The sequence below is a fragment of the Lepidothrix coronata genome, unplaced genomic scaffold, assembly GCF_001604755.1.
Source record: "Lepidothrix coronata isolate B3197 unplaced genomic scaffold, Lepidothrix_coronata-1.0 Scaffold138, whole genome shotgun sequence".
Classification (NCBI taxonomy): domain Eukaryota; kingdom Metazoa; phylum Chordata; class Aves; order Passeriformes; family Pipridae; genus Lepidothrix; species Lepidothrix coronata.
Window position 1 is genome coordinate 2274072 of NW_016690318.1, and position 10091 is coordinate 2284162.

General features: G+C 36.3%; 1 protein-coding gene across 3 annotated transcripts in view; it reads left to right on the forward strand.

Moving 5' to 3' along the window:
• The window catches only part of SCG5 (secretogranin V), a 31960-nt gene extending 26526 nt beyond the window's left edge, over positions 1 to 5434 (forward strand). For all 3 annotated transcript variants that reach the window (XM_017827386.1, XM_017827385.1, XM_017827384.1), the window contains exon 6: positions 2865 to 5434. In XM_017827386.1, coding sequence (XP_017682875.1) covers positions 2865 to 2960 — 96 coding nt within the window. In that variant the 3' untranslated portion in view covers positions 2961 to 5434. The remainder of the gene's footprint in view (positions 1 to 2864) is intronic.
• The last annotated feature ends 4657 nt before the right edge of the window (positions 5435 to 10091 follow it).

The window sequence follows — 10091 nt, forward strand, 5'->3', positions numbered from 1 at the left end:
ATAAGTGAAGATTGTTTATTTATTTAGCTCTCAAACTTCTAGTCTTCGCTAGAAAGGGAGAAGATAAGTTGATTTCTTACCAATTCACACATCACTGGCAATCAACACTGTTCAACCATGAGTAATGATCTGACCTGAACTTAGTATCTGCCTCCTGCTTACATTTGATTTTTGAGTTTGTTAGTGGAAAAGGAAAAAGGGTAGGCATCTGATTTTAATTTTTAAGTTTCGTGGAATGTTTATTAATAGCTAGAACAACATGTTAAAATGGAATTCATGCAATATATACATGAGAGGAAAAAAAATGAAAAAAGAAAAAGACTTTCTGTCTGTGAAATGACTGATGTAATTGAATACAAAATAAGCAATTGCTGGAGACATGACAGCTGCATGGCCAGGGGTAGCCCAGAATTTTGAAGATGAAGCTTCAGTGTCTTGCTTTGCAGCAGATTTATTCTCCTAGCACAGGCATGTCACCTAATGGTAAATTCATTAGAATTTAAGGTGTTTTAGAGTAACACTGTAATGATTACTAATGCTTTAATGAACAATTCAGAATTTTCACTTCATCAGCAGAAGGGTAACCTAGAGATGTCACAGAGAAGAGTGTATTTCTCCAGAAAGTGAAACGTCCACTGCATTCCATTGCTGCCTTCTGTGCTCCCTGCTACTCTTCCAGACCCTTCTGCACAGACATAGAGTTTCAGAGTCTTGCAACAAATTGGTCTTTTGGGTCTGATTGTCCCAATTTTAGCTTAAAACAAGTCTTATGGAACGGTGTAGGTAGTAACTCTGTTGTATCTATACAATGTGTAACAGTCACAGAGGCACTACTGAGGTCTAGAAAACCACAAATTCTAAGTATATGTTGCATATTCATATATTTATAAACACACATGCAAGCACATATATACATAATCAGTACATACAGCAAAGGTGTGTATTTACCATTTGCTACCGTGTTATTTTTTTTGTAGCACTTGTAGTGCCAGACAAGGAAGCCTACATGACATCTAATTTTAATTAGCCATCCTCCCTTTTTTTTGCATTGCTATGCATGAGCATAGTCCTGTCCAGAAAATAATATAATATCCCGAAGTGTCAGGAGCTCTTCTGTAATCACTGAGTCACGTTGCTGTGGGCTCGGAGCTGTGCACAAAGGTGCTTGGGAACTTGCATTGCTTTGAATTCTGCACAGCTCTATAGGATGAAACATTTTTTAACCAATCAGCCAAAATATTTTACATTATATTTTGTTTTCTTTTGTCTGTTGAGAAGGATTTACATTTTTATGTAGTTTCATTCCCTTCTACTTTATTTCAAAAAGTAGCAAGCAAGTACCATTCCAAAAAGAAGACCAATTAATCTTCCTAAGAATCTAAAATAATTCCTAGAAGTTTATGCAACAGTTGAATTTCACTAAATTAAGATTAAACAGAACTTCTTTAAACAAACACAAGCAAATCATTTACATATGTCTTATTGCTAACAATTTAAAGCATTAAATTAGAGTTAGTTTATTTTCAAGGATTTTTCCACATTCATTTCTGATTCTTAATATTTTTATGTTTTTACTTGCAGCAGGCAAAACACTCAAAAACCAGTGGAAGTAGGCAAAAGGGCTGCTCTGTGCTATGATTAAGTATTAATGATAGCATCCACAAATCTGGAGAAATCCAAGGGGTTAAACTTGAAGGCAGACAAACCCCAAGTCTTTTCCAGAGATTCAAGAAATACCTGGGATATTTGAAAATAAATATTTTGTGCCCATTTTGAATGCCTTTTTTTTTTTTATTATTCCTAATTTTTGGTGAAAGAACCACAGAAATATCTCAAGAAAAGTAATTTCTGTAACATAGTCAGCCTGACAAGAATCAGGAGATACTGGAAAATTTGCATTCCTCCACTTAAAGCAAACAATTTTTATGGCACCAAAAACCTGCACACTAGAAATTTTGTCTATATCTGTGAACAAGAAAGTATATACTTGAATTTTGTTTATACAGACACTGTAACATGCCAGAAAGCAGGTGTAAATGATATTTAATACCGAAGTGCCACTAAACTGCTTGCTATTTGTAAATAGAGTAAATACATTTTATTACATTGATATAGATAAAATTCGAGCACAGGCTTTCTATGTTACTTCATCTGCAATCTCCAAACAGTTTTGAGACAGGATCTGTTCATCTTCAGCCTCACATTGTGCTGCTTGCATAGTGCAAAGTGAAGTTAAACCCTCTCTAGGGATCTTCTTTCCAGCATTCCCTTGTTCTGGCAGTGGTATGAGAGCCATTTTGTATGCCAAAACCTTGCTTGGCTCCGCTTCTGTGCCAGCAGTTATTTTATCTCAGCATCAAGAGAGGAAGCAAGGAGGGGTTTCCTGGAGAGGACATGGGCTGAAGAAGAGACTGTGGTCAAAATGATTTGGTGGTCTCTAACTTGTCTCTCAGCATAATGTCCATCAGCGTCTAGTAATTTAATCTAAAGTTTACCTGTACTTCTCTAGCAAGTTCTGTCCTGCCTCAAGAATTAGGGAGTTAGGTCTGCTGTGGTTTCTCTGCTGAGCTGGGGAAAGGGGGAATGGAGCAAAAAGGCAGTGTTTAATTCAGATTGTCCTGTATTCTTGCAAGTCCTCCTCCACTTATATTCCTTTCAGTGGATTGAATTAAAATCTTTCACAAAAAAAAATTGTAGAAACAAAACAGTGATTGACTTTTAGATTTAATCTCTGGAAGCAATTTTTTTTTCCAGTCTGCAAGTGTTTGACAGATAAGAAATGCATAAATACATTTACTAATCCTAGTTACCTTTTATATGTTTCCCTGTTTCTAATAAGTTTAAATCATTTTAAACTTTTTCAGAGTGTGAACCCCTATCTGCAAGGACAGCGACTGGATAATGTTGTAGCAAAGAAGTCTGTTCCACAATTTTCGGATGAAGACAAAGGTCCTGAATAAGTACAGTAAAAACGAAAGATAAAAACTCATGCCATCCCCTGCTAGATTGTAATATTGCTTATATATAATCATCTATGAAAATCCTTGTGAATGGCAGCATGCTTATTATTTATACGACTGTAGATGAAAAACAGCTGTATTTATAACAGTATGTTCTAGATAAGAAAAATATGGTTCTGCTTTTTGTTAAGTTACGGTAAAAGGACATTTCTGTTGTTTTTATTTTAGTCATGGAGCAAACTTTAAAAATGTTAGTCATTTTAATAGCTAATGTGAGGTAAATGGTCCTAATGAGCAGCTTGTAAATAGAAAGATGAAGAAATGCCCAATCTGACTCCAGCATTTAATCTTAAATGTTACTATGTTTGACACATGAAAATTTCAGTTTTATGTTTTGTTCGCAAATATTGTTACTTAGCAAAGACAAAGTATTTATTTTACCAGAGAATTTTGGCTTTTGGTCATTTTAATAAACATTTAAGCAATCTACAAGGTTTGCAAAGTGACATTTCCAAAATATTTCAGAGGCTCATTTGTCTCTATTATTGCTGTGCAAATTTAAAAATTAAAGAACTGCTTTTTGACTCTATTCACTGGCATATTTTTCTGTTAGTTTTAATCATTCCTTAACTTTCCTGAACACTTGCACATCTTTCTTCTTTATCAATGAAACTGTTATGTTGAATCTCCCCCACAGTTCTTTGTCTGAGTAACAGCAGAATTTGTGCATTATAGTGTTCTTAAATTATGCTTCCAGGGGATATTATAAATGAAGATGGAGACATTTGTCTGTGTTAATAAGGTTGTATCAACAACCTGAATCTAAATCCAGGCTATGAAGGTCATTACAGTTGATCTTCTGAAAAATTATGCTACTCTAATAACACTGGTAGCTATCATTGCTCTTAAAGTTGTTCCAGGAAGCTTAAATTGCCTTTTTGCCCCTAGGAGATTGAAGAACTTTGTATTCCAGAGTTCTCCCTTTCTGAAAGAGGAGAATATAAAATTACCTATTTTTTTTTATTTTTAGAATACATCTGAATATTTAAAGCCATGTGCACGAAGCATTGGAATTACGGAAAAGAGCCTTAATTTACAGCTTTGAACTTGAAATCTGTGGAAAAAGAAGTAATTTCCTTTCCAATCCTACAGAAAAACACAGTAAAATAATGATGACCCCTTAGAAAACAAACAGATAAGAAACTAAAGTTCCTAGCTACACGAGATTAAAGTTAACAGGATGGCACATATATGACTGTCAATAGCATTTGCTTTTTTTGTCCCACCACTTGGTAATAAATTATGTATATAGAGAGTTGGCCCTCTCATGTCATCTATGGGTAGATTGTAAAACTGTGTGACATTTTAGGATGAACTATCATGTCTTTCATCATAGATACTTTTTTAAAAAAATCTGAAAGAGAAGACTAAATAGTATGTAATGCAGTGGGGTTTATACTCGCACATGACACAAAATTGAGGAATTTCTATGAATCACAGAGCTGCCTCCTACTGGCTGGAATACAATGGGATCAATTCATGTGACAGAACTTGAAATCTCTGCTCCTTAAGCCTACTCCTTTTATCTGCACTCCTGCTTAGTCTTCACCCAGGTTTTGAGAGTTGCAAACTTGCAAAGGTTGTCTCCAAAACCAGCAAAAAGTATATATATGCCGTATATATATAAAAATATATAACTATATATATATAACTATATATATATATATATCTGTCCTTATTAGCTCCAATAAAATCCATTTTGATCACAACAGTGAAGCAACCATAATGGCAATTAATTCCATTTTTTAAGCTCTTAGTAAGGACCAGTACATAGTAAAAGGAGGTATTTATGGTAAACAGGGGGCTTAAAAACAGAGGGGCAAAGAAACATTGTTTGCTTAATAGTATCAGTGATCTCACATCTAATTTCTTGAAGTACTTTAGGCCACTACACCCTTTCTGGGGATGATGTGATAATCCAGAACAGCAAACTGGCCAGAACAGGAATCTTTGGATTCTGCCTGTGACCTGGGTGGGGCCAGAGGAGCTGTCCTCCTGTGTATGATAGGTCTGCACAGCACAGGCAAAGGAAAAATATCACAATTCAGAGGTGATTTTTGTCTTTAAATGCAAACAAAAAAAAACGCAAAAACCTTTAGACTGCACAAAACGATGTGTCTTATAGGAATTGTGTGCTGGAAGAAGTCAAATGCATGGTGGTGAGCAGCTTCTGCTGAGTCCATCGGGCAGCTTGAGTGTTTCACCAAGAAGACTCAATAGCACTATTATGAAATTTTAATAAAATATAGCTCTTACACCGTGATAATGAGATTCATTATTCTAATTTCAGTTTCATACTAGAGCTGTCTTACTGTACTAGGATTGGTAGTCCCATGTTGATTTAAAAAAAAAAAAAAGAAAAAAACAAGAAAAAAAACCCCTTGTCCCTTCTGCTTCTCCAACAAGAGTGCTAACATGTATATGGAGTTTTTATTAGAATCATCTTTCAGAGTCACTGAGTAAAAATACCAACTATCCCCCTCACTAAGAGCTCACTTCACCAAACCAATAGATAAAAGAATTTAAATAGCTGCACAGCTCTTGCAGGTGTGATTGCCCTTTTACATTTACGATGCATGTGAATTAAGAAGCATGTCTGTTGATACTGTTGTTTAGAATTTTCATTAAATTAAAACCTTTTTAGAGTATTTTAAAACTCGCAACTGTGTTAATTACCTCTGATGTATTTGAGACACAATGTCCTTGAAAGAAGCTATACAAAATAAAGTGTATTGCCATGCAACATTGATTTTGTCTAGTAAAGAAATATTTATTACCCTGGCTTAAAAAAAGCACCATGTAACTGATCATATTATAGTATTTGATTTGTGACACAAAACTTACTCTGGGAGTGCAATGTGTGTATGCACACACACACACACACTAACATGCACTTTTTAAAAGATAATATATTCTGATAATAAACTCAGTAGTGAAGAATATAAATATGTTAATCCACAGAAGAAAGTAATATAAAAATGCTTAGTGAATTACTAAGGAGGGGAAATAGTGATATGCTTCTATATATTGGCACATTTGCATTCACCTAACAAAACTGTGTTGCTGATCTATTCAGCAACTCATGAGCAGTCCAAAGAAACTTGGAAATAGTTCCAGGAATCTGATGTCAGAGTCCCAAGAGTCACAGGGTTGCAAGTAAAGCTGATCTGAAGCTTATTTTATGAAAATATGATGAAAAGTTCTTCATCTGTTAAACTGAAGAAAGGCACAGGCAGAAAGATGACTACTAAGTCAATTAAGTTTTTGGCTTTGTTGTGGAAATGTATCACTCAAGTCCCTTTGTTTCAAAATGTCAATAGCTGAGGATGAAGACAGGTATTTTTTTGATGATGAAGAGGAGACTTGAGTCCATGCCCTCAAACCAGGTCTCTAACCAGTAGCTTTGTGGAAGTGTTGAAAAACTTTGTTTTCATTTTCATGCTGTGCAAAAACTAATTTTTGAACATTTACATTTGTTGGAAAAAGCCAGTAATAACATCAACCCAAAACAAACTTGGAATCTTCTGGCCTGTTTGCTGGTAAACTCACTAAACCAACTCTAACCTTATTTGTAATGCTGTTAACACTTACAGTGTGATAGAAGTTTTATGCAATTGCTTCTTTTTTATATATACACAAATCAGCAATGTCTGGATCTGTAGGACAAAGAGTTCAAAGATAACTTTTCAGTCAAAGTCACACACTTAGATTTATGGAAGGAGAAGGGGAAGGTAGGAGGATTCAGATGATACCACAACCCCATAAAAATTGGAAATGTCTAAGGAAAGTACAACTTCACATGATCCACAGGGAAAATGAGTATGTTCACTATTTTATTAGCTAAGTGTGCTAGAGGTAAGATTTAAGGTACCTCTCCATCCAAGTCAGAAACTATCAGGGCCATCAGGGAAAGAGAGGACATTATCTCCCATTTTGAGACACCTAAATCCAAGGTTTCAGGCTAATGGAATTGACAATTAGATTGAACTATATTTCTGCCATATTTGATACAAATAAGAGGGCAATCTAATATGCCCTAAATGAAAGACATCAACAATAAAAACCAAAAAGAACATATTGACTCCATTGCCACATGGATACATATGCATACACTTAAAAATTTAGTTTTGTTTGAAGACATGCAATTACCTTCAATACAGTTAAAAAATAATCTTATTCAGGAATTATCTCAAACAAGAAGTCTTCTTTTTAAATAAAGAATTATTGTGTCCCTTAAAAGGTCTGCCTGTTTGTGGTACCTAGTGTCAATGACAGATTCCAAGCATGAGCAAAGACAAGTTCTCTTGAAGGGTTCAGCCACTGACAGTGAGTGGCTTACATGCAGACTACATAAAAACTATAAGGAAATGTAGGTGAAGGAAGTGGAATTGCCATCATGAAGGGCCTCATGAATCACAAATGTAGCTGACTAGCACAGGATTGGGTCCTAAGCCAAGATTTTCATATACAAGAGAGCAAAATGCTCAAATGAACCATTTTCCAAGTACACTCATGGTCCACATCTACCACACTCGAGCCTTTTGCTGTTAGGTGAAGAGTGGCATTGAACTCCAGTTCATCGTCCTAATTTGCATGTAGGAAGGAAGCATGTACTTTCAGTTCTTATGTTCGCTTTATTTATGATGCCAACTGCTTTGCTCTGATTACATGAATTCTGATGGTTGGAAGAGCCTCTAGCCATGTGTTCAACACATGGGAGCATAACAAATGTTAAATAGGAGTGTCATGGCAGTAGTGTTACCAGTTGGAACTAAAAGAGCTTAAAAAAAAATCCTGTTTGACTATCAAGGTCTGTATTTTTATGTGCAGCAGAGGTAGAGATGGTAGGAATTGAGAATGGCTTCAGACTTTAGGTAGCTCTAATCACCTCTTTTTATTCTTTCCTGTAGTTCCTGTTACCAAAAGACATGGAATGCAGCTCCTAATGCAATGTATGGTCTTTTACATTTAATCACTATGTTTCTTCATCCTACTCTTCTCTCCAAGAAAAACAGTGGTGGGAGTCAGTGGCTAAATTTCATTGTAAACTGAGTGAGGCAAAGGAGAAAGAAAGAACAGAGAAAAATAATGTGCTACTAGTCTCAAACTCTCCCTCATTCCCTAACCAGCGTCATTTATTCAGAGACCATTAAATGTATAATGGGGCCACTTTCCTGGGAGCCACCAAAGATCTCCATTAGAGATGGTAAGGGTTTTTAGGTCTGGGCATATTTGTTAGATCACAGAAGGTGCATATGACTTCAATGCTGAATTGAATCTTAGCCTCTTTTAATTAGTTCTTTATTCTGTAAAACGAAAAAAACCACCAAAATCCTAGCAGTTCTTCAGTGCAATATATGCATTCTATTGCCCCAAAGTCCTCTAAAAGTGGTTGAAATTCAAGTGGGATAGCCCCTATGGGGAAATGTGGTCCTGATTCCTCAACACAGTAGAGAACACCTTTCTACACTGGGAAATAAAATATCACACTGTGACATTCTGTATTTCTAAATGGACAAAACAGACTTATGAAAGAACACGTCAGGCCATCCAGAGAAACACTCGTACTTCACCGTTGGTTAGTTTTTTCCCTTTCTTTGAACAACATTGCAAACAGTCACTAACTCAATTGCAAAACTTTGATTCCAACAGGTGGTGCAATGGCTGTAAGATTTATGGGCTTGAAAGTTGCATTATTACAGTTGAAGTAAGAAACCTATTTTTAATGCTCAAATGATCAAATTAAAAAATAGTCATAACTGATTTAAGTATGTAAAAGTCGGTGTTATGATAAGCATGGCTGTCATAGTTTGTGCACAGACTCTGGCTATTGGTTAAATTCCCAAACAACTCTACTACTCAGCTGCCACAGGAGTCTGTGCATGTGTGGGTAATGTACATGTGCACAGTTAAAAAAGCAGAAAAGTATGTCCTGCTTCTGATTCCTTATAGCTTTCTCTTGCTACTCCCACAGTGTCTCCAGCTTTGCTTCAGCCTTTCTGGTGGTTACTGGTCTGAAGCTATGGTGTCTTGAATATTTGTTTTCAGGGACTGATGAATGCAAAGTCTTCCAGCATGCAAGCAGTAGGTGCCAGAATGTTACACATTTCTTTTGGTTTAAAATACGTTGATTATTTTCTGCTTTAGTAGTTGAGGCTATTTTGTGATTTCTAACCATATTGGCCATTTTCTGCTGTGTTTTTACGTTCTCAACAGCAACCTATAAGCCTTTAAAAGAACAAGAATTATCCACAAACTTGAAGATAAGACCTTCATAGACTTCCTGTAAAATACCAGTTGCTTGTTAAAAAACACTTTGTGTCTATTTAGTTGTGTATCTGGAGGTTCTTGATCTGGAGGTTGACAAAACTGGGAATTACTTCCAATTAAAAGATGGGTGAACAGTTGCAAAGAGGTTGAGGGCTGACTCCACTAAAGGCCAAAGTACCCACAGTTGGACTTGTGTCCAATGCAAATATCAAAGTCCAAGCACATGCTCCTCAAACTGTGACTCCCTTTCCTATAGCTATAGGCTATACACAACTATGTTTTCTTGTAATCATGTACCTCAGGGGCCTGAACTTCTACGTCTGTGCATGCCTAGGACTGTTTGAAACTTGGTGAACCTGCATAGCTCTACATCTCTCTCAGTCCTAAACCCAGCCTGAACCCACAAACTTGGCAATTCCTGCCCTATATTCCCTGGGGAACCAGCCTGGCAATGAGTCACCTCACACATGTCTATAGGAGCAGGCACTGAACAAAATACTGCAGCAGACACAGACAATTTAATTAAAAAAAACGGTGCCTGTAAGAGGTATGGCAAAAGAATCAAAGCTCTAATGACACCAGAGAGGGAGATCAAGAATAAACACAAATTTGTCATCTAGTGGTTCAGACGGCAGGCTGAACACAAGGAAGGACAGAGTAACACCTGGGCTCTAGCTACTCCTCAATGAGTGTTTCGGTAGCTGGGCAGACACTTGATGAAAACACAAAAATAGTCTGAGAGCATGGCAGAAACAAGCCAACCATGCACCCCCATCCTTCCCAGTAGATGGCTAATTTTGG